We start from the raw sequence: 26,784 nt of genomic DNA on the forward strand, positions 1-26,784 counted from the left end.
AATAATGCTGAAAATTCAGCTTTGATTCACAAGAATTACATTTGAACGTATATTAAAATAGAACATATTTATATTAAATTGTAACAATACTTTACAATGTACTTTTTTTTGTATATATATATATATATATATATATATAAGCATAAGAAACTTCTTTCAAAACCAAAAAAAAAATCTTACCAACCCTAAACCTTTGAACGGTGCTGATCTGCAATATTTTTTTTTCTTTCGGTTCCACAGCAGAAAGAAAGTCCTGCAGGTTCGGAACGACGTGAGGGCGAGTAAATGATGACTGGAATTTTATCTCTGGCTGAACTATTCCTTTAAATTATGCACATCATTACCATTCCTCAGAGTGAAAGACAGTGGTGATTTGAGAAACGCAGCTGATGATGCCGCAGTGCTGCGCTGCAGACATATGCTCCTCTAATTCAAAGTGCACTGAATGACAGTTTTTAAACTGCTGTCCCCTCACAGCAGGAGAGACCCCATTTATTCCTTCCACCGGCTCATTTTCCCTTGAGTATGACAGGAGGATGGGTGCTAACAGGGAGCAAGATCAGATAGACACTGCTTCAATGACAGATTGAAACATAACAAATGATATTAACACTGCGTTAATCTTAATTTTGTTTCTCTCTAGTTTATACTGATGCTGAATAATTACCAGTCTGTTGTACAGGAGACCCCTGATGAGACGTGACAGCTGTCTGTGTGTCTTTTCTCACCTCTGGCGTCTTGTAGCACACGGCTTTACAGCTTGTGTGACAAACTGTGTCTGCAAGCTGTGTGCTGGCCTTCCTCTCACTGAACCTGTTCTCCACAGTCATTCACACAATGATGGCTGTAATGCAGTCCCTCACTCCCATCAAACCTTTGATGGGATGTTCACATATTACTGGAGGTTAGTGAATGGCTGTACTGAATTGTTATGCTGCTGGATACCCCAATATTAATGGTTAAACTGCACAACTGGCCAGAGATTCTGAAACTATGATCAATTTTAATTGTCATTTTAATTTGACAATCAGTTTTCTTGCTGCTAAAATGTATTTTGTTATAAATTAATAATTTAATATCATAATTATCTATCTGTCATCTGTCCATCTGTCTGTATGTCTAGTACATTAGTAAATAAATGTAATATATAATATATATATATAAATAAATAAATAATAATAATAATAATAAATAGGAAAACACATTTAATAAGTAATACAATTTAATAACAAAATTACTAAAATAGTTTGTGTTTTACTTTTTTAACAACTTTTAGCTACTAAACATACTTAAAATGTAATAAAACTGAATAACAAAATTACTAAATGTAATATTTTTCTTATTTTTTATCGCTTTTAGCTACAATTAAAATGAAACCAAACCAAACAAACAAACACAACTATAGATTAACTATAATAATTCATATAAATCTGAAATAATAGAAAATATACATATTCAATGGAAAAATTATATAGTTATTAAAATTACAACTTTATGTTGAAGTATTACTAAAACTAAAACAATGGCAAAACAACAACAACTATAATAATAATAATAATAATAATATACTCTCAAATATTTTTGTTACTTTTAACTAAAAACAAAACAAAACAAAACATATATTTGTAATATATTTGTATTTTATTTGGCATATATTTGTGCATTTTATGTCAGCATGCTTTTGCAAATTTGGACACTGTAAAATTTGTTAAAATGTATTAAATTGTAACATTGGCAACTCCGATGATAATAATAATAATAATAATAATAATAATAACAATAATAATAACAACCTAAAAAAGGCAAATGTATTAAAAAGTAATAAAAGTGAATAACAAAATTAGAAAATATTTACTTATTAAAATTGCAACTTTATGTTGAAGTATTATAATTACAAAAACTAAAACAACAACAACAACAACAACAATAATAATAATAATAATAATAATAATAATAATAATAATAATAATAATAATAATAATAATAAATAAACAGGCAAACATATATTTTTAAAAGTAATAAAATTGAATAACAAAATTACTAAAATGTTTTCTTAATTTTATAACTTGTATCTACAATTAAATCAGAAATAATAAATATAAAATATAAATATTCAATGTAAAAATATGTAATGATTAAAATTACAACTTTAAGTTGAAGTAATAAAATTGAATAACAAAATTACTAAAATGGTTTCTTAATTGTTTATAACTTTTAGCTATATTTAGCTATATTTAGCTAGATTAACTATAATAATTAATATAAATAAGAAATAATATAAAATATAAATAATATAAATATAATATAAAATATAAATATTCAATAGAAAATATTTAAATATTTAAGTATTAAAATTGCAACTTTATTAATAATAATAATAATAATAATAATAATAATAATATTGTTGTTGTTACTTTACAAGCTAAACAAAAATATGTATTATATACTGCCACAGTATATAAACAATACTAAAATAATACTGTCTTAGTTTATTTTAGAATTCACGCTGTTATTTACTAGAAATCCTGAAGATCATACATTTTTAATTCAAAAAATTCATTAAACTCAATTAAACTACAAACATTTTCACACTCATCATCGTAAGTAACTTTTTTTTTTTTTTTTTTTTTTACTTTTTAATGCTACATGTGACCAGAGACAAATCGTAACACCGGAATTGATCACAATAACAAGAACTTATCTATTGTGCCAGCACTTAATTATCACAATGATGGATCACATGATCAATGATCTCCACTGCCTTCAAGTCCTTGGTAGTTGCTGTATTGCATCACAAGTACCTTTGTTGCACTTCTAGACATACCCACATTACATCAGATACGGTCACTGTCACTCATAATACTCAACTTTCATTGAAAATAAATTTCCATCAATTATTTTTTAATCTTAAGAGCTCAGAGATAATTTCCCATGCAGAGTTTTTTTTTTTTTTCTTGTCTTCTAGAGTTTTAAAAATGCACACTGAGTCAACATCACAGGATGTACAGTATATAGTGTGTGCATGTCTATGTCAGCTTGTCTCATAATTATTCATGAAGCTGCATTGCCTCAACCTACGAGAAGTCACTGTCTTATAATTATTCATGACTCCACGTGACCTTTTCTTTTGACAGGTACTTCACATACTTTATACCAACATAGGTCACAAGTGTTGGCTTGTGTGGTGCAAAATTATGGTGCTCTCCCTCGATGCTGACAGAGCGACAGGCTTTCAGTCAACCACTGACACTTTTGAAATGTTTGTGTAATGATCATTTGTAATGAGAGAGTTTCTAGATTTATGAAGAGGTGGACTGCTGCTCGTTTGAAACATGACACGATCTAACGCTGATAAACTCAGCATCACAAACACACAATCCATCGTTACTGTCAGCGTGTTCACAGATTAGCAGCATTACGTCTGTAAATTATCACACAGTGACAGTTATTTAACAATTCTCTATAAAAATGGTATTTATAAGCCATTACAAATGCAAAATCAGATTTTTATATATTCAGATGCAGGGGAAGAATGCAAACAGCTTCACATTTAATTGTGCATAAAAGTACTGATTATATATTTTATATTTGTATTTATTTTTGGTAAAAATCACATATAACAAATGGTTAGTTACTTTTACATATTGCAACTTTTAATTAGATTGAAATAAGCATAAATGGTAACACTTTACAATAAGGTTGTATGAATTAGCATTAGTTAATGCATTAGTTAACATGAACTAAGCATGAACAACAACTCTGTTCAGCATTAGTTAATCCTAGTTTACACTGACCTACACGCATCTATTCACGTTAACAGCTTTATTAATTAACATTAGTTAACATGAGCTAATAATGAACAATAATGGTAAACAGCTTTATTTAATTTTTGGTAATTAGACTTGCTGTGCATATTTACATTAGTGTGATACTGATACACAGTCAGGATAAACAGTTCTAACTCACCATCTTAAAGGTACAAAAGCTTGCTTGTACCTTTCATAACTTAATTTAATAATAAGGCATCAATTTGGCCTACTGGTAAACACGTCTAAAGAGGAAAGCATCTACTGATGTGTTATTCATGTTCATAGGCCCTTTACTATCATTACTTATATTGAACAAAGCACTTACTAATGAATTTGTGCACCTTATTGTAAAGTGTACACTAGTCCAACATTAACTGATGTGTTACTAACATTTGTAAACTCTTTACTAACATGACTTACCATTAACAAAGTGTTTACTAAGTGAATTTGTGAACCTTATAAAGTGTACACTAGTCCAGCATGAACTAACGTTTAACCAACATTTGTAGACAATTTATTAACATGACTTACCATTAACAAAGTATTTAATAAGATAATTTGTGCACCTTATTGTAAAGTGTACACAAGTCCAACATTTACTAACGTTTAACTAACATTTGTGGGTTAATAACAAAGCAGTCATTGATTTTACTTGACGTTAAATGAGTGAAAGCCATTCATGCATCACTTAGATTTTCAACTTTATTACATATTATATTATTACATATTTGTGGTATGCATTATATACATTTACATTATATAATTGTCACATCCCCGGACTTTCATGTTGGTTTCTCCCATTCTCCCCCGCAGTTCAGTGTGTTTGGTTCCTCCTTCATTGTCTCCACCTGGATGTGTAATCAGTCTGTGTATTTAAGGTGTGTGTTTTCCCCTGTACTCTTCTCGGTCTTTGATGTTATGGATGTCTTACCCTGCTGTTCCTGTGTCTGCTTGTATTCCGTTGGATTTATTAAATATTCGTCTTTTACTACGTCGTTGTTCGTGTGTTCCTGCCTACATCGTGACAGAAAGACCGACCGAAACAGTTTTTTTACGTATTCCACCCCGTTTTGTTTATCGTTCTGTTTTTCAGTCTTTTTGTTTCCGTTGTGTTTTTCCCCATGGATTCCTTCCTCCGTCCTGAATTCATCCTCCTCCGGCTGAAGCAGGGGGATTTACCGCTCGAGGGTTACACGTTTATGTTCCAGCTCGTAGCTAATACCACCAGCTATCCGGACGACGCGCTCTGTGAGTTCTATGACGCCAGCCTCAACGCGTCTTGCAGAGCGCCGTCATCGCCGGCCCTCGAGCGGACTTCGCCGCGTTTGTGGAGTGGACACTGGCGAGAAACAGACCCTCGTTCCCCGCCTGTTCCGTGGATAATCTCGCCAGTGTCACTCCAGACCCAGAGTCCAGCCAGCCACCCCGACCGACGGATTATGAGCCCATCATAGACGGAAAGCCCGAGCCCGGAGCGACAGCAGTGTGGAGCGCCGATGGGGTCATATCATCCGACCAGGTGTGAGAGCCGGCCACTACATCTGCCACGGTGGAGTGCTGCGTCGAGCAAGAAGGGGCGGTAGAGAGCCCCGCCCACTGCACCATCACTGAGGGTGAGCTGGAACAAGATTTTGGGGATATAATTGACTGTGTCATGGAAATACCTATCTGCCTGGACTTCCCACCCACCCTCCCTCTTCTGCCTAGTCCTGATTCTCCGCTGGTTCCGCCCAGCCTTCCTGAATCCCCGTTGTCGACTGTCTGTCCCCTTGCTCACCCTCAGCCCACCATCTGTGCGGTGGGTTCGCCGCGGGTCTGCCAGTCTCCATCGGTGTCATGGCTGGAGGATTCCTCACCATCGCCTCCAGCCTCAGAGTCCTGGACTCCGCCTCAGCCCTCCGACCCTGCGGCTCCACCCCGGCTCTCTGCTCCCTCGTCTCCGCCATCGCCCGTCGATCCACCAGCTCCACCGGGCACCATCGTCCCTCCGGCTCCGCCCTGGTCAGTCGTCGCCCCACCTTCGCCTCTGGACTCTACTCCTCCGGCTGTGCCTCGTCGCGCCGTCCCACCGGCTCTGTGGACCTCCTCCCTCCCGCGGGCACAGCCTCGGTCCTCTGTCGCTCCGGCTCCGCCGCAGATCTCCGGATCTCCATCTCCGCCTTGGTCGCCAGAGCCTTGGGTTCCACCTTGGCCCTCCGGATCTGCGGTGTCACCCAAGATCATCGGCTTTCCGTCTCCGCCTCGGGCTCTCCCACCACCTGCTCCGCCTCCGTCGGTCGGCCCCTTGGAGTCGTCAGCCCTTCCTCCACCATGGCTCCTCCCTCCATCGGCTCCACCGTGGGAATACATCTTGGCTGCATTCTGGGTCCCACCTGGCTCCTCCTGCTCCAGCCCATTCCTGTCACATCCTTGGCTCCTCCCTCCGTCACCACCCTGGACTCCATCTTGTGCCCTCCTCCCGGGAGTCCGTCCTCCGCCGAAACCCCCTCCTAAGACTGTTTGTTGTTTCCTGTTTGTCGGCGTGAGGACACGCCTTCTGGGAGGGGGAGGTAATGTCACATCCCCGGACTTTCATGTTGGTTTCTCCCATTCTCCCCCGCAGTTCAGTGTGTTTGGTTCCTCCTTCATTGTCTCCACCTGGATGTGTAATCAGTCTGTGTATTTAAGGTGTGTGTTTTCCCCTGTACTCTTGTCGGTCTTTGATGTTATGGATGTCTTACCCTGCTGTTCCTGTGTCTGCTTGTATTCCGTTGGATTTATTAAATATTCGTCTTTTACTACGTCGTTGTTCGTGTGTTCCTGCCTACATCGTGACAATAATCAATTCATTAAATAAACAAAACAAAACTAAATAAATAAACTTAGCGAAGAAGGAGGTGTTTCTCCTAATGTAACTGGTAGTGAGCAAGCATGGTCAGGTTAAGCTGGACAAATAGTTGGTAATCACCTTTGCATTTTAAAGCTGCTATTTTCCAAGCCAGTAAATCCGTCATATCACGCGGTGTTTTACTAGGTCTGATCCATTCTGTTCCCGCGGGCGATTTTGCCGACGAACTCCACAACAACAAACGTGCGTGCTCTCAGTAGATAGTCACGTGGAATTAAACGATTTCAGAAAACGAGCTGACGGAAGACGGAAGCATTGCTAGCGCCATAACATACATACAGTTCTCGTGGTTCACACAGTCTCCACGACTGAATCTAAACATTTTTTTAACCTCATGAACGTTCGGTAAATAAAAGATATCCACATATTATTATTATTATTATTATATTATTATCTTCTTGCACGTCGTCCGCCATTTGTTTGAAGTCACGTTTGTCAGCGCAAGATTTCCCGCGTTTACAGTCTTACTCTGTTAGTGTGTGTTAGTGTGCTGTCACATGGAAACAAAACTGTTAAATCTATTTTTTGTTTGTTTGTTTGTTTGTTTGTTTGTTTGTTTGTTTATTATTTGTAAGTGGTATGTCTAAATCATGTTAATAAAGAGTCTACAAATGTTAGTAAAAAATCAGTTAATGTTGGACTAGTGTGCACTTTACAATAAGGTTCACAAATTCCCTTAATAAATACTTTGTTAATGGTAAGTCATGTTAATAAAGAGTTTACAAATGTTGGTTAAACGTTATTTAATGTTGGACTAGTGTACACTTTACAATAAGGTTCACAAATTCCCTTAATAAATACATTGTTAATGGTAAATCATGTTAATAAAGAGTTTACAAATGTTAGTAAAACATCAGTTAATGTTGGACTAGTGTACACTTTACAAAAAGGTTCACAAATTCCCTTAATAAATACTTTGTTAATGGTAAGTCATGTTAATAAACAGTCTACAAACATGAGAAACATTATCTGATGATGTTTAGATGGTTTCCAAGTTTGCCAATAGCCCAAATGGGGAGGTAGTATTGTTTATCCATTGTGTGTGTTAGCTTCTACATAAACATATGTGTATATACTGTATGTAGTCTAATTAAATACAGTTATTTACAGGCATAGGCATAATGCATGAACAAACACATTAGTATATGAATAAGTTAACATGAGCAAAGATTAGGTAATACTGAACAGATGCCTTGTTCATTTTTAGTACATGTTAACTAATGCATTAACGTAAAGAGATGCATTAGTAAATGTATACATTAACATTAACAAAACATTAAGTAATCCTGAACAGTGGAGTTGATCATTGTTAGTTGATGTTAACTAATGCATTAACTAACAAATTAATATATGAATAAGTTAACATGAACAAAGATTAAGTTATGCTGAACAGATGCCTTGTTCATTGTTAGTTCATGTTAACTAATTCATTAACTAACATTAATTAATTCAGTTGTTAACATGAATAAATGCATTACTATACGTGTAAGTTACCGTAAACTAGGATTAACTAATGCTGAACAGAGTTGTTGTTCATGGTTAGTTCGTGTTAACTAATGCATTAACTAACATTAATTAATTCAGTTGTTAACATGAATAAATGCATTAATAAACGTGTAAGTTAACGTTAACTAATGTTAACTAATGCAGAGTTGTTGTTCATGCTTAGCTCATGTTAACTAATGCATTAACTAATGCTAATTCATACAACCCTTATTGTAAAGTGTTACCGAATAGATAAATGAATTAATAAATAAATAGTATATGAATAAAGTGGCTTTTTTCCTTTTCTTTTTTGCATTATGCATTTGCAAATTTGAACACTGTTAAATCTGATAAAAATGTATTAAATTGTAACATTGGTAAAATTATATTAATAACAATGGAAAAACAACAACACTAATAATAATAATAATAATAATAATAATAATAATAATAATAATAATAATAATAACAATAATAATAATAATAATAATAATAATAATAATAATAATAATAATAATAATGAAACAATAAAACATTTTAGTTACTTTAAACTAAAACAAAACATATTATGAAATACTGTAATGGTATTGTCAGTATTTTGTCCTGTCCTGTTCTGTTTTCCTAGTGTTTTTCCCCCTCTGTTTCCAGTACTTTTGGTTTGTCCCATTTGCTCCCCCTTTTAGTTGAGTGTTTTTGGTTCCATCCATGCCCATATTTGTATTTCTCCCTCATTATCTTGTTAGCTTGTTTGTGACCACACCTTGTTTTTCAGTGTATTTAAGTCTGTGTCTGATCACTCCCTGCTGTCCGTCGTTAATGTTACATGTTCTCATTTGATGCTCCTGGTTTTTGTTTATTTGTTTGTATTTCAGTGTTTCATTTAATAAACTGTTTACATTTCATTCTATCCGGTTCTCCTGCTCAATCTCCACTCCTCATCTCAGCCAGACTGTGACAGAACAACGGACCTAGACAAAGAAATATGACCTGGGCTGAGGACAAACTATGGAACCTCCAGCAAGGTGAGCGTTCGCTGGAGGAATATGTGGTTGAGTTTCTGAGTATTTACCATCTGGTGAGATGGAGTGATAAAATGATCAACGCATGCTTCCAGATGGGACTCAAAGATGATTATTTGTTCCAGTTGATTACTCCAAATGATTGCTACCGTCCCGTAGAAGATTTTGTAAATTTCGTTCTCGATTTGTGTGGTTCCTCGTTCCAAGTCATGGTGGAGGATAGTAATCCTCCTCCCATCTGGAAGCCTGCAATCACCCCATCTCACCAAAAGCCAGAACCCTCCGCATATCACTCCAGCGACCTCACCCCCTCCTTGCCTCCCACGTGTCCCCAAGTCCTCCTAAGCCCCACGTTGATCCTCAGCCCAGTACCTCAGGCAGCTGCGTCAGCTCACAAAATGGCCGCCACGTCAACGTCAGCTCACAAAATGGCTGCCACGCCAGAGTCTGTAAGCAAGATGGCTGCCACGCCAGAGTCTGCAAGCAAGATGGCTGCCATGTCAGAGTCTGCAAGCAAGATGGCTGCCACGCCAGAGTCTGCAAGCAAGATGGCTGCCGTTCCTGAGTTCCCGGCCAAGATGGCCGCCGTTCCTGAGTCTGCACCTAAGATGGCTACCGTCAAATCAGAGTCTCCGCTGGTTCCGCCCAGCCTCCCTGAGTCTCCGCTGGTTCCGCCCAGCCCTCCAGTGACTGCGCCGCAAGAGTGCCCTCCAGTGACCACTCGCCCAGAGCTTGCTCCTTCAGAGTCTCCGATGGAGACGCCCAGCCCTCCTGAATCTCCGCTGGGGTCGTCCAGCCGTCCAGAGCCCGCTCAAGAGTGCCGTCCAGAGACCGCTCCTCAAGAGCGCCGTCCAGAGTTCGCTCCTCAAGAGCCAAAGTGCCGTCCAGAGCCCGCTCCTCAAGAGCCTGCGCACCCTCCAGAGCCGGAGCTCTCTCCTGCGTGCCCTCCAGAGCCGGAGCTCTCTCCTGCGCGCCCTCTCCTGCGGGGGGGGGGGATACTCCGCTGATCAGCCATGGCCTCCTGGACTGTTTACTCGGCCATGGCCTCCTGAGCCCCCAGATCTGCCATGGCCTCCTGGACTGTTTACTCGGCCATGGCTTCCTGAGCCCCCAGATCTGCCATGGCCACCTGGACTGTTTACTCGGCCTTGGCTTCCTGAGCCCCCAGATCCGCCATGGCCACCTGGACTGTTTACTCGGCCATGGCTTCCTGAGCCCCCAGATCTGCCATGGCCACCTGGACTGTTTACCCGGCCATGGCTTCCTGAGCCCCCAGATCCGCCATGGCCACCTGGACTGTTTACCCGGCCATGGCTTCCTGAGCCCCCAAATCCGCCATGGCCACCTGTACTGTTTACCCAGCCATGGCCCCCTGAGTTCCCAGACCCACCATGGCCTCCTGGACTGGTTACCCGGCCATGGCCCCCTGAACTCCCAGACCCACCATGGCCTCCTGAACTGTTAACCCGGCCATGGCCTCCGGAGCTCCCTGATCCGCCCTGGAGACCACCCCTGTATCCTGTGTTTCCTGTATCCCTGTCTAGTGGTCTCCAGGGTGCCCACCCTCCCTCCCCTATGGATTTTAGACGGCGCGAGACGCGACTTTTGGGGAGGGGGGTGTAATGTCAGTATTTTGTCCTGTCCTGTTCTGTTTTCCTAGTGTTTTTCCACCTCTGTTTCCAGTACTTTTGGTTTGTCCCATTTGCTCCCCCTTCTGGTTTAGTGTTTTTGGTTCCATCCATGCCCATATTTGTATTTCCCCCTCGTTATCTTGTTAGCTTGTTTGTGACCACGCCTTGTTTTTCAGTGTATTTAAGTCTGTGTCTGATCACTCCCTGCTGTCCGTCGTTAATGTTACATGTTCTCATTTGATGCTCCTGGTTTTTGTTTATTTGTTTGTATTTCAGTGTTTCATTTAATAAACTGTTTACATTTCATTCTATCCGGTTCTCCTGCTCAATCTCCACTCCTCATCTCAGCCAGACTGTGACAGGTGTCTAAGTAAAGTTTATAATATATGTGTTCTTATTCGGCAAATATGTGTGCCTTTTATTTCAGCATGTACATTTTAACACTGTTAAATCTGTTTAAATGTTTAAAATTGTAACACTGGTAATTGTTAAACTATAATAATAATAATAATAATAATAATAATAATAATAATAATAATAATAATAAATAATAAACAATAATAATAATAATAATAATGTAATATTATCTAAATAAAGTATATAATATATTGTACATTTATGGCATATATTTTGTATTTTATTACAACATGCATTTGCAAACTTGATCACTGTTACATCTGTTCAAATGTATTAAATTGTAACATTGGTAATTGTTAAACTGTAGTAATAATAATAATAATAATACTGTAATATTATCTAAATAAAGTATATAATATATTTGTACATTTATGGCATTTTTTTATTTTATTACAGCATGCATTTGCAAATTTGAACACTATTACATCTGTTAAAATGTATTAAATTGTTACATTGGTAACTCTTAAAATGAATAATTATAATAATAATAATAATAATAATAATAATAATAATAACACTTAAAAAACATTACAAAACACTAATATTATCAAAATAGTGTATAATATATTTGTACATTTGTGGCATATATTTTAATAATAATAATAATAATAATAATAATAATAATAATAATAAAACACTCAAATTTTTTTGTTACTTTTAACAAAATAAAAAATAAAATACTGTAATACAAAAATGTATTAAATTGTAACATTGGTAACTCTGATGATAATAATAATAATAATAATAATAATAATAATAATAATAATAATAATACCTAAAAACCTACAACATTTAACTAAAAAAAACTGCTTAAAGATAATAACAAATTAAGAAAAATTGTAATTGTTTATAAAGAAAGTGTACAATATATTTGTATTTTATTGTAGCATGCATTTACAAATTTGATTTGAACATAATTTAATAAAACAATGTAATATAAATATAAGAATGTAAAAATGGGTTTAAACTTACAGAATTAAAAAAGTGTTAAAATAAAAATTATTATATTTGAAATTATAATGAAAATTGATTTTTTTTATTAATCAAATCAAATATACATGCAATGGCATACTAATACAAAACAATATATGTCTGTAATACACTGTGAACTTACAAAAATGTATTTGTGCATTTTCAAATGTTAACACTGTTAACTTTGTTGAAATGCAATAAAACAGAGGTTATAAACTAATATCCTTTCCTTGCTCCACTCCACATCTTCAGGCATGCTATTTTACATTTTCATATCTTTGGTGAGAATTGACCTGTGGTGAAACAGGGAGTTTCATGGCATTTTAAAACATGAAAGGGCGACGAGTTTCTGTCATGTTGCATGCGCTGAGCTTTTGACAGGAAGCATGAGTATTTCATGTATTTCCTGTGAATCTGTGCACCGCTTTGACACTGACAGCACACAGCCAGCGGGAATGAAGATGAGAATAGAGGGACAGCAGCTGCTGTGGAGGAGAGAATATCATAAACCTCTCCAACAGCTGGAGAACAGACATCTGCCTATTCCCTACAGAGAAAACACATGAAGTATGCAGTGAAGAGGGAAAGCCAATCAGAGCGTGTTGCATTAGAGAGACTCATCAGTGAGGCTGAGTGTGTCTGATCAGTTCAGAGAGTCAGAAGACACTGAGTTACAATCAGAACTATATCTGGACTGTTCTGCTGTGAACAAATACAGAAGTGACGAGAGAGCTTGCTAGGGTGTTCTGGGTTGTTACTAAGATGTTACTATGCAGTTGCAAGGTTGTGCTAGACGGTTGCTATATGCGGTTTCTTTTTGGTCCATTTCAAAAGAGCCTTTCTCACAAGTCTATGTGGCTCTGTTACATCACCTTTTGAGCTTCCTTATAGAAAGCACTGAAAAGCATTCTAAACACTTCATAGTGTGAATAGTATAAAATGCTGTCTTCTCAAAATACTCTGTTGTCTAGACAAATTGCCACCTTGAAATTATAAGGGTCTATCTGCATTCTGAGCACTTTTGTGATCTTGAGTTTCAAAGCTTTTGCATTCCATAGACTTCTGTAGAAATAAACCTTTATGTTTTCTAAAACAAAAGGCCCAAAATGTACACAGCTTACAAAAGAAACAGTTGTCACAGAATAAGAATATGTGAATAACCTAAATAAAACCTTTAACCAGATAATTTCAAGGAGTTGAAACGTTGAGGCAGAATTGCTCGCAGCATATATATAATTTTTGTTTTAAGTAATTAATAAATTAAATTATTAATTAATGAATTCAGAGAAAACCATAACTAATAAAATAATAAATAAATACAACTAAAATGGTGTATAAAGTGGGAGAACACTCTTATAAATGAATATAAAATTAATTCAGTAAACAATACATAAATTGATAATAATAATAATAATAATAATAATAATATTCATAATAATAATATAAACAAACTTACACATTTTACAAACAATTTAATGTTATAAAATAATTGGTAGCCTAAAAAAAAAAAGAGAAAAAAAAATAAATAATAATAATAATACCAACAATCTTACAAAATTTTCAAACAATTTAATTTAATAAAATAATTGGTACCCTATAAATAATAATAATAATAATAATAATAATAATAATAATAATAATAATAATAATAATAATAAAAATAAATTATTATTATTATTATTATTATTATTATTATTATTAAATCATTTCAAATGTTGGCTAAATCAGGAAAATTCTTTTAGAAATATATTTTGTATTCATTCCAATATATTTAGTTTTTATTTTTTTTTATTTTTTTGGTCTATTTATATTTAAATATGTGGATTTTTATTGTTATCTTATATTTATTGTCTGTGTGTCGTTATTGTTGTATCTGTGTACTGGAAGCATGTGACACTAAAATATAATAATTGTATGCGCAAGCATAATTGGCAATAAAGCGCTTTCTGATTCTGATTTAGTATAGAAAAATCATAAATCTGTTCATTCTACTGTTCAGACTAAATAAAATGTACTATCTTACATAATATGTGTGTGTTTTCTATTTTAAGTCTAATACCCAGGTAGCACACATATGTCTCCAGTCTGAAAAGTGTCTTTTATGTACTTGGCAAAAATCTTTAGCATAGCTGTTTTACATTCATTCAAGTTCACAAGGATCTTAAACACATTTTCTAAATGTCCATTTAACATCTGACAGGAAACATTTTAGAGAGGCACTGCAGCTGAGCAAACACTCTACAAAATACATCTTCCAGATGAAAATATACAAATCAACTAGACATACGCATCGTCGAAGACTGCATATACCAAGACTGTCCACTCATATTACTATGAATGAGAGAAACTGCAATGTGCAAAATGTCAGAATAACTCCCGCCTTGGAAATAAAAGAGCCAGTAGCTGTTGTTAAAAGCTTCATTTTCATTTTTTAATGTTATTCGAGCCTAGGAAACAACATTATGGGACCGTTTGTGTCAGATTTAGTTTCTGATTTGTTATTTAAAAGTGAGTCAAGAAGCGTTTGATATCAGTCCATTCAAGTAGAAAGAAAAAATTGGTCAAATATGTCTGTCAAGTCAACTGACATTCATTGAAAGAGAATTTAGTATTGCATCATTAGCATGCTAACAACAAATCATTTGTGTTTAGTCCTGTTCTATTTTAGTTTGGATGTTGCCTTACAAGACTTCCCGGGTTTTGGAAAACAGCCTGTGATATTCTCGTCCCTATAGATATGGCTCAGGTCCCTGCTAAGCTTAGGGGTTTGTTTGCTGGCAAATGCATGGGATGAGGAGCCATTTATTTGAAGAAATTATTTACTTGAGCAAATCTGAGCAGTGCGAGAGACAAAGAAACACGGCCAGTTTCCTAGAGTGATTCTACTAGACACTGCAAAGATTGTATAACATGCATTAGTGTTTTGGCTCTCATATAGACAGTTCTCTATTTCACAGGCCAATTTATAGACATATCAGATCATAATAAAGGAATTAATTTTTCTTTGCATGAAAAGACTATAGAAATTACTTTTCATCTAACTTCAAAGTCTGTCAGAGATACGGATCAGCGAGAGCATTAACTCCAGCAGCCTCACATCATCTGACGAAACAGATTAAGGAAGAATGTCTTCAAGTTCAACACAAAAACTGTAACTGAAGGCAATTTTCACACATTTCATTCAGGCCTGGCAGTTAACAAGATTGGCAAAAACCAAAAAGCTGAACTTTTGAAGGTGAAGTGAGAATGGTGTTATCTTTCAGTGTATTGACGCATTAATCGGAAAAGCACTGATAGAACTGTCTGTTGCACAGAGACTGACAGATGCTTGTGTAAAGGCCTTTTCACAAATCATGTCAGCATTGCTCAGTGCATTAAACTGCTGAACAAACCATCAATTACAATATTACCTCCAGCGCAATGTTGTCCGTCAAGCATTATAACATGGTATACAATTGCAACTTTGACTAATCTTACTAATGCCTCAAGAAACTGCTAGACTTAAGGATTTTTTTTCTCTTGTCCCAAAGTATATACAATGGGAATAGGTGTTCTATAGTGCTTTCCCCCCTCCATGCACAGTAGCATTTTAGGAGAAAATAACATTATTTTGCTCCAAGAGGCCTTTGCACTGGTACTTCAACCCAAGTCAAGCGTGACCTTTTCAATGTGACAACATACTGTGTAAAGTGGAGCTAGTGCAAGATGAGCATTTGTGGTTAAAAATTATGACCCTGTATGATGAATTCCTTCTATGGGCAGTTATCCAGAAGAGCACGTGCACACATCAACCAGATCGAGAGTCATCAGGATCCAATTCTGGATATAATATGTCACAGTACTCTTTAGCTCCACCCACAGCATGCTTCCTGAAGCTGTATTTGTCTTTTATGAATCTGATAAAACTAAAAACTCGAGATATGAAGGATGCAATACTACTCTATACAGTGATGGAAAGAAAAAAATATTTGATCCCCTGTTGATTTTGGACGTTTGCCGACTGACAAAGAAATGATCAGCCAATACTTTTAATGGTAGGTTTATTTGAACAGTGAGAGACAGAATAACAACAACAAAACAAAATCAAGAAAAAACGCTGTTACGCTGTTACTCTGTGTGACATTTGTGTTCTAAGTCCCTAGGTGGCGTTGAGGGGGAATCCTTATTCCTCAAGAGTAGTGTGACGTCATCGAGGATTCCGGATAAATAGGCTGTGAGGCGACAATGGCGGGGCTCTCTCTTTCTGCTCTCTATTGTTCTCGTGGGCGCTTTTTTTCGCCTCTTTAAGGGGCTATTTTGTTTTCTACGATTGGGTTTAATTTATACCTTTGTTATTTAAGATGTGATATCCTTTGTTCTTTAATCAGCAGCGGGTAGTGTATTTATTTGTTAGTTCACGTTTTTGTTTAGTTAGTAAGAGCTGAGCGAGGGAAGCAGCTGCCCGGAAGACTCACCTGTTTTATTTTCTATGCGAGTCAGGTAAGAACTTTATTCCGAGAACAGATGGAGTCAGACGTTCTGCTTTCTTAGTTCCTACCCGTGAACTGACATTATTTTCCTTCTTGCGATTTGTTCGATTTAGTTTGTAAACATCCTTTGTGAATTCTTGTGTTTGTTATTTGAATGTTTGAGTTGAATTTAATTTATTTGAAATAAATGGAGGCGTCTCGAAATTCACATCAGACGTTGTGACTCTTTTATATGTTCGGCCTGTATCATTTACTTAATGGTGTAATTTAACGAGCACATTTCAAAAAAGATATAAATTAATTTGCATTTTAATGAGTGAAATAAGTATTTGACCTCTTCGCAAAACATGACTTAGAACTTTGGTGGCAAAACCCTTGTTGGCAATCATAGAGGTCAGACGTTTCTTGTAGTTGGCCACCAGGTTTGTACACATCTCAGGAGGGATTTTGTCCCACTCCTCTTTGCAGATCCTCTCCAAGTCATTTAGGTTTAATTTAAGACTCCTTTATTGCCTTGGTCGTGTGTTTTGGGTCATTGTGTGGTTCTCGCCCTGTCCATCATTCCTTTTATTTGATACAGTTATCTTCTCCCCTTAGCAGGAAAACACCTCCAAAGCATAATGTTTCCACCTCCATGTTTGATGGCGGGGATGGTGTTCTTAGGGTCATAGTCAAACACGGCGAGTTGAGTTAATGCCAAAGCGCTTGATTTTGGTCTCATCTGACCACAACACTTTCACCCAGTTCTCCTCTGAATCATTCAGATGTTCATTGGCTCCAGACAGTCCTGTACATGTGCTTTCTTGAGCAGGGGGACCTTGCGGGCAATTGTCTTGTTGCCCATTCCAGCCTTGTGTAGGTTTACAATCTTGTCCCTGACATCCTTGGACTACTCTTTGGTTTTGGCCATGGTGGAGAGTTTGGAATCTGATTGATTGCTTCTGTAGACAGGTGTCTTTTATCCTTTAAAGGATAACTATTGCCAAAATGCAACCTGGGCTGTTTTTTTTTTTACTGTAAACGAGACAAACTTATATCTAAAAGCATGATTACGACAAACAAGCCGTTTTTGAGATTGACCGTGATTTCATTTTGTGGTCAATGGCCGGTGAATGGGAGTGCTAGGGGCATTAATTTGAACGCATCAAAATAGATATTTTTACAACACTAAGAAGGCTCGACACACCATGAAACTTTGCTCAAAGTATCGCCTGGTTCTCTACACAGGAACTCGAGCATTGAGAACATTGTTTGTGTAGACAGAGTTTACAAAAAAGAAAGGTTTTGAACAACTCACTTTCACTGTTTGAGTTTCCGCTCGCAGCCGTCTTACAAGTCATGAGGTGTCGATCTCCGAATGAGAGAAGAGTAAAGATGGATAGCTCCTAAAGCATATTTCCATATAAATGCACGGCTAATTTGTTGTTTTGTCGCAAGTGAAAAACAATATTAACCTTCTAGTTGTAAAAAGAGCCTCATATAAGCCTAATATTTCGTCCTATGGAGTCCAATCATTCGCATTCGGAGATCGACATGTCTTGACTGGCAAGATGGCTGCGAGCGGAAACCCAAACAGTGTAAGTGAGTTGTTCAAAACCTTTCTTTTTAGTAAACTCTGTGTACACAAACAATGTTCTCAATGCTCGAGTTCATGTGTAGAGACCCAGGCGATACTTCGAGCAAAGTTTCATGGTGTGTCGAGCCTTCTTTAGTAAAAATATCGATTTTGACGCGCTCAAAATTATGCCCCTAGAACTCCCATTCACCGGCCATTGACCACAAAATGAAATCACGGTCAATCTCAAAAACGGCTTGTTTGTTGTAATTATGATTTTAGATATAAGTTTGTCTCGTTTACAGTTAAAAAAAAAAAAAAAAAAACAGTCCAGGTTGCATTTTGGCAATAGTTATCCTTTAAGAAAGTGCTACTAATCTGTATAAAAGACACCTGGGAGCCAGAAATCTTGAGTTGACCTGATTGATAGAGGATCAAATACTAATTTAATGCAAATAAATTTTCTGGATTTTGTTGTTGTTGTTGTTATTCTGTCTCTCACTGTTAAAATAAATCTACCATTAAAATGATAGACTGAATTTTTTTTTTTAGTGGGCAAACATACACAATCAGCAGAGGATCAAGTATTATTTTCCCCCCTTATTGTATTTGAAATACCTGTTATTCAGGACTACCTGGTAATGCACTCACATTCACGTGAAGTAGGCTAGTTGACAAGTGTCGTGTGTGAGGGGAAAACACACAAGATCTAGTACCTTCAATGCCCTATAGATGGCAATATCACTTCTGTTGTAGCAGAAATAAAACTGCTCCATAAAAAGTTAGCTGTCATGCGACTAATTGCATTACTCATTACAAACTTATATAGTTATTAAAAAACATAGTGAAGAAAAAGTTGCTAATATCTTTGATACTTAGTAAAATTACAAAATAGTATAAAAGATACTTAAGTACAGTAACTAATTACATTTACTCCAATACAATCATTTGTGGTTAAAATGTATATAAATTTTTATTTTTCTTAGAAAACGACCAATTGTTTCACTAGATAAGAGCCTTATTCCTCTGCTGGGATTGTGTAGAGCCCTTTGAAGCTGTATTAAAACTGCAACCTGCTGATCCCCAGTGAATCCCACTATATGGAGAAAAACCCTGGAATGTTTTCTTCAAAATCCTTAATTTCTTTGTGACTTAAGACAGAAAGACATGAACATCTTGGATCGCATGGGGGTGAGTAAAATTTTGGAATTTTTATTCTGGAAGTTAACTTATCCGTTAACTTTAAGTTCATGTTGTTTTTTCAGCACTATGGACCGTGCTTTTTTTTTTTTTTTTTTTTTGCTTTCCATGTAAATTTTCACACTTCTATGTTGCATAAAAAGAAAAAAAAGTGTACAGCTTTTCCCAGTAAAAGGTCAAACTGGTTGCTGTCCAGCCTGAAGCGAGACAGAAACCTGTTGTCATGGTGCTCCAGTTTTTCAACTAATTTAAATTCACAAGGAGCATCCAGAGATAGTAAAGTTCAGTGTTCGATGCTGCCATTTTTCTTCCTGCAATTTATCAAAGCCTTCACCGGGGCGTTTATTCGGTTCCAAGCTTGTATACATGTTTTAACGGTTAACTGTGTACACTTACCGCCTTCTTGTCAATGGTTTGACAAAGTCAGACTGATTACATGCTCATATTCAAGCAGGTGTCACCCCTAGGGTATTTCATAATAACCTTCTCTTCAACTCTAATAAAAAACTACAACATATAAGACAAGTATAAATGAAGTGCTTTAAAACCTTTCAGAGATATGTTGCCTATAACTACGGCAAATGCAGTCAGACTGTTGCGTGTCTGTGGGAGCTGTCCATAGTGCTGAAATGCACTCTCAGTACTGTATGCAGGAATATAAAGTGGCACTTTCTATTTCTGGGTCACTTGGCACCTTAGGCAAGGTAAGACATGACAAAAATAATTTCAAATAAAATAAAACATGCAACGTATAGTATGTCATAATATAAATAAATGAATGAATAAATAAATAAATATATTTATCTTGTAAGTTACAAGCATGAGCAAATATGTTAGTTATTAGTTAGTTAGTTAATATGTTAGTTATTATATGTTAGTTAGTTTTCACTAATAACAATGGTTTCTAAATTCTACATACAGCCCGTTTTATAATATGCAATATACTATGTGTTTGAGCACATTTTAATGTCACCTTTAAAACAATGCAACTGAAGCACATCTGCACAGGTCATGAGATCATAAATAGTACCAAGGTGAAGGTTTGGCTTCTGAATACTAATGAAGTAAGAGCATTATCATGAGACTCACCCTTGAAGTTCTTTGACTGAGAGTGATATCTTGAGGTTATGTCCCAGCACATGAAGGGTGGTCAGGATGTCTGCCCACTGAACCATTTCTCCAAGCGGGCCACCTTTAAGCACTTTTGGACTGAACACATCACCGGATTCCTCTGTCAGAAAGCCTACATGCACAAGGATCTGAAAGGAGTGGAAAGAGAGGCTAGGTTCAGAATAACATATTACCATATATATATATATATATATATACAGTCAAGCCTGAAATTATTCATACCCCTGGCAAATTCTGAAAAGTTACTAAAGTTACTTTTATCCAACCAGCAAGTTTTTTTTTTTTTTTTTTTTTTTTTTTTTTTTTTTGACTGTAAATGACACAGGCTTCTCCTAAAAGATAATAAGACGATGTACAAGAGGCATCATTGTGGAAAAAAAATATATATATATTTCTCAGCTTTTATTTATATTTGAACAAAAAGTGGCATGTCCACAATTATTCATACCCTTTGCAAACTATCACAGTCTATGGGAAAATCCAAAGTTCTATACCATTCCAAATAGTCCAAGCTGTTCTAACGCATCCCAATTACCCTGATTCATTGGAAACAGCAGTTTTAGTCAACTCAACAGGTGAAAAACAGAAGCTCTCTGCTGTTGTTTTGTGGACAGTCAAGACAAAGGAGCTCACTAAGGCCCTGCGGCTGCGCATTGTAGCTGCTCACAAGTCAGGAAAGGGCTATAATACCATATCTAAAAGTTTTGAAGTTCCAGTGGCTACAGTGCAAAGTATTATTAAAAAATACAAGAAGTTTCGCACTGTGAAAAATCTCAGAGGACGTGGTCTGGAGCCAAAAGTGATACCTGTGCTGGCCAGGAGGATAGTGAGAGAGGTAAAAAAGAATCCAAGGATCACCACCAAGGCCATCCTGATGAATCTGGGCTCTTCTGGTGGCAACATCTCAAGGCAGACAGTCCAACGGACACTGCACACCACTGGGTTTCACGTAAGCAGACCAAGGAGGACACCACTTCTCCAGATAAGGCACACAAAAGCCCGCTTGGCCTTTGCAAATGCTCATCTGGACAAAGAAGACTTCTGGTCCATTTCTAATAAAAAATTAATTAATTAAAAAAAAAAGAAACTTGCTGGTTGAATAAAAGTAACTTTAAGTCATAATTTGCCAGGGGTATGAATAATTTCGGCCTTGACTATATATATACATTGACTTCAACTGTAATATCAGTTTGATACTGCACTTCTCAAATTTCACAAAGCTGAAGTTCATCAGCAGGTTTATTGATGTGTCATGTACTGTTGCAGTCTTGACAATCTATAGCCTCAATGTAAACAGACAACCAACTGGAAAGACTTTGCCAGCCAAAGCTATTGTGTAAAGGTTCACAGTACTCACGACTCAGCTTGCATCACAGTTTTAATTTATTTTTAAGGGAACCATTTCACTCATAGTCTCTGGAGAAAAGTCTGATAAGAGACTTAAGAGATACAAAGCGGACCGAAACGTCCAAAAACATCAGGCCTTGATCAAAAGCGTGATCAAAAGATCTTTACGATTCGGATCTAACCTTTACAGTATGTTCAGTCTCCACACAAAGCTGAGAACATTTTCCCTTTTGTCTAAAACCCTGTTTTTTTTTTTTTTTTTTTTTTAAATTTCAAATAAATAGCTCTAAAATCAACCCACATACTGTATAAGAGAGAACAAAAACACCCACTGCTAAGTGTCTATTCCTGACAGTAGTACACATTTTCTTAAGTATTTCAATCTCTTACAGATGAAAAGAAATGATACAAACCCAAAAATGAATGAAACATTCTGTTAAAGCTTAAAGAGTTCTCACAAAAGTCTGTACAAATGGTACACCAAAATATATATATATATATATATATATATATATATATATATATATATATATATATATATATATATATATCTGAAACCCTCCACCTCCCCCAGCTCCACCTGTCTAGATCTGCTATAGGATAATTGCAGAGAGTTTAAATAAATTGATTGGAATAAATATCTTCATATGTGACCCTGGACCACAAAACCAGTCTTAAGTCGCTGGGGTATGTTTGTAGCAATAGCCAAAAATACATAGTATGGGTCAAAATTATTGATTTTTCTTTTATGCCAAAAATCATTAGGAAATTAAGTAAAGATCATGTTCCATGAAGATTTTTTGTAAAATTCCTACTATAAATATATCAAAATGTAATTTTTGATTAGTAATATGCATTGTTAAGAACTTAATTTGAAGAACTTTAAAGGTGATTTTCTCAGCATTTAGATTTTTTTGCACCCTCAGATTCCAGATTTTCAAATAGATGTATCTCGGCCAAATATGGTCCTATCCTAACAAACCATACATCAATAGAAAGCTTATTTATTGAGCTTTCATATGATGTATATATCTCAGTTTTGTAAAATTTGACCTTATGACTGGTTTTGTGGTCCAGGGTCACATATTTGGGAAACAAATAAAGTTTGTAATCCTCATTGGAGAGTATCAGGAAACTATTTGCAGTGGAATCTTAAAAAGGTCATAGAAAATGATTTGCACCACTGGTCTTTACACTCTTCTTTGGCTTATGATTGCTTTTGGAAACAGTCCTAGATTGTGCTAACATTGATGGGTCTAGCTGAATGAGAGGGAATTGCTAAGTTGGCTGTGAAGATGTGGGATAAATTAGAGTACATGTTCTGACTGAAGGACTCCTCGTGATTCACGTCCGATGAATGATCAAGTGCTCTATTGACGTTTCTAGTCAAAACATTACCATTTATTCATTTAGTAAACACTTCAAGTTAAAATGACTCACAAATGAAGACTGCCACTAGCTAAAGTGATTTTTAGGAGGCAGAAACACAAGAAATGTATGACATGTTCTCTGCGAAAGCCACATTAATTATTGACTTGTCATTTTTTGTTTGACCACATCTGCCTGTGTGAATATTCCCAACACATAAGACATCTTACTCAAAGTGAAGAAACGAAAATTATACAGTCGCCCCCGTAATGTTTAATTGAGGGCAAGTCACCGATGGGTTTAATGGATCAGCACTAATCGTCAGCGCTTAGTGGATACAATTTTCTGTTTGTTTTCTTCATTTTTACTCGGCATACATCCCTCAATATACTGTCCTAGCATATGTAAACGTGTGTGTGGTTGAACTGTATAATTTCTGTTCACTGGTTTGTTATTAAACAATAATGTCAGAGGCTGTTTTCCTGTGGTTAATCACAGTATTTAATCACATGGTCTTCACAGCTTAGATGATTGAGTGAAAAAAAAAAACACCTTCCAGATGCTAACATATTCTTGTTTTGTACAAGAAGGCAACAATAGTATATTTTTAGTTTTAAGAGGAAAGCAGTTAATTTACTGAATTTACGGATGGACTACTACTATATTGTTATCTAGAGAGTTTATTGAGTGAATGTCACTGAATGTACCTTCGATGAGTAATGCAGCTCTCAAATATTTCAAGGTATTTCAGGATGATTCATGAAACTCATCGTTTTATCCTAGGCATTTTTTTCCCCCAGACGTTCGCAAACATCGTTTGCATGGTGCAAAAGTATGAAAGAGTTGCATGGCCTCCCCCGAGATGATGACAGACCGACACCTCTGAAATATTTGTGTGTAACATGCATTTCTTAGCTTGTTGATATACTACAGATGACACTTTTTCTTAAACAAGATGTAGCCTGATCTCAGCATCACATCCTTAAACAACTATCCTTAAAGTCAAAGCCTGTTGTTTTTGTAGCATTGCTTTAAAATATGTATTTAGAGTCATTTTTATTTGTACATCAGTAAGCTTATAGAACTTTTGTTTTTTTGGTTATACTGAAACTAAATAATAGAATATCATAGAATACATGCTCTGCCTTCACACAGACATGCACTTAATTTTATTTAGCCGTTTTCCAATGAAATCACTTTGAAATGAAAATTAATTGCTGATAAAGTAAAAGATGGGAATTGAGGTCAAGTGCATGATCAATACTGTTTTTGATGTGTTGCTCGGCAACTTCAGCCACTATTATTAAAAGTAATGTAATAAAAATATACACTGCCCTCTAAAAGTTTGGAAACGCCCTGGAAAAGTGGGGTTTTGGAAAATATTGCCATGAATCCTTTTTAATTTGTGATAATTTTGTACGGATAAGGGTAAACACAAACTAGAAAACATATTTTATTACATAAACAGTTTATACATAGAAAAAACTTATTTTCGATTAATCAAAATATTCACCATTAGCACAGCTCTGCATAATCTGGCCATCCAAACTGTCAGTTCAAACATTGACTTGATGTATTACTCCAAGCCTCCTGAAGGATTGCCCAAAGATGATTCACACTATGCTGATATCGTCCAAAACCACACTTTGCCAGGGGAGTTTCCAAACTTTTGGAGGGCAGTGTAATAAAGTATACTTTAAACTATAATGTTTTCATTAATAAATACCACATATCAATTTTCACTGTTAATCAATTCTATTTTTTTTTTTTAATGTTTAAATTCTGATTGCTTATGATATTTGAAGTTGTAGTAGAACTATATTTTTATTAAAATGTCATTATAATGGAATAGTTGGTTATTTAGGTAACAGTTTAATATCAATATATAAGGTTTAATTTGTTAAAATTAGTTAACTACATACACTGATTTTCAAAAGTTTGGGATCAGTAAGATTTTTAATATATATATATATATATATATATATATATATATATATATATATATATATATATATATATATATATATATCTTATGCTCATCAGAGTTCCATTTATTTGATCAAAAATACAGGGGAGAAAAAAAGTAATATTATGAAATATTATTGCAATTTAAAATACAACTTTAACTTTTGGGGGGGAACCTGTGATGCTTTTTTTAGGATTGTTTGATGAATAGAATGTAAAAAAAAAAACATTTATTCACAATAAAAATATTTTCTAACAACATAAGTGTTTACTATCACTTTTTATCAAGTTAACACATCTTTTCTGAATTAAAGTTTTTTTTTTTTTCCAAGCAAAGAAAATATTTACTGACCCCAAATTTTGAACAATAGTGTATATAGTTTCCAAAAATTTCTATTTTCAATAAATAGTTATTTTTAACGTTTTATTCAATGAATCCTTAAAAAAGCATCACAGGTTCCAAAAATAAATAAATAAATAAATTATATACATAAAATAATTAATTAATAATAATATATAAAATTTTATATATATATATATATATATATATATATATATATATATATGTTACCGATGCGGTCTCTGTGGCTCCCTCTAACCGCCGCCAGCGGGAACCTTCACCGGACTTTTAACACTACATATCCCATAATCCTCGTACCTGGCGCGCTCACCTCCGGTTCCGGGTCGCCAGGGTCACTTCCTCCGGCGGCCATTTTAAGCAGTGCCGCGTCAGCCTGTTCTTTGCGAAGTTTTGTTTAGTCATGCTAGCAATCCTGAGCGTTCTTACATCGGACTGTCTATCTGTTGCCAACCGAACTGTTTATCGACCTCTGCCTGCCCTTTATCGACCCTCGCTTGTTGTTCGGACCATTCTATCTGATCGCCGCCTGCCCCGATCTTTTGCCCGGACTCTGAACAACCCTTTTGCTCTGTCTCTGCCACATCTGTCTGCTGTTGACGACTTCTGCCTGTTTACTTTGTCTGTGACAATAAAATCGTTGCAAATGGATCCAACGTCTCCGGATCAATCCATGCCTTCCTCACAGAAAACTTTGCCGCTAACGGATCCAGCGACGGTACAGCAGATTACTTCGGAACTATCCGCTCAGGCATCTCTACTATCCGTTCATCAAACCCAGCTGGACAAGTTAACCAAGGTAACCGAGCAGCTCGTTCAAGTATTGCAAGGCCTTCAGCTGTCTGCTACCCCCGCCGCTGCCGCTGCTCCCGTCCCCACGCCAGCCACACCTCCTCCCGCGGCCCAGTCTGTGACTACCAGCCCTCGTCTGGCCTTTCCAGAAAAATTTGATGGTACTCCAAGTAAGTGTAAGGGTTTCCTATTACAATGTTCCCTCTTCGTCAGTCAACAGCCACATTTATATTCTAACGATGAGGGGAAGATCGCTTTTGTTTGTTCACTCCTCACCGGCAGAGCACTCGAATGGGCCACCGCGGTTTGGAGACTTGACCAACCCTCCTTTCCCACGTTTGCCGCTTTCATGCAACGCTTTAAGGAGGTTTTTCAGCCA

The 26,784-nt window shown here is 36.3% G+C and overlaps 1 protein-coding gene across 1 annotated transcript in view; it reads right to left on the minus strand.

Annotated features, from left to right (window-relative positions):
* Positions 1 to 340: 340 nt before the first annotated feature.
* Positions 341 to 26,784, minus strand: part of LOC141318545 (alpha-1,6-mannosylglycoprotein 6-beta-N-acetylglucosaminyltransferase B) — a 102,964-nt gene continuing 76,520 nt past the window's right edge. Inside the window, exons 8-10 of the mRNA XM_073833203.1 lie at positions 20,534 to 20,703; positions 668 to 813; positions 341 to 543 (exon numbers count right to left, since the gene is read on the minus strand). Of these exons, the coding sequence (XP_073689304.1) occupies positions 341 to 543; positions 668 to 813; positions 20,534 to 20,703 (519 nt within the window). The remainder of the gene's footprint in view (positions 544 to 667; positions 814 to 20,533; positions 20,704 to 26,784) is intronic.

This window comes from Garra rufa, chromosome 1 (genome assembly GCF_049309525.1).
Source record: "Garra rufa chromosome 1, GarRuf1.0, whole genome shotgun sequence".
NCBI lineage: Eukaryota > Metazoa > Chordata > Actinopteri > Cypriniformes > Cyprinidae > Garra > Garra rufa.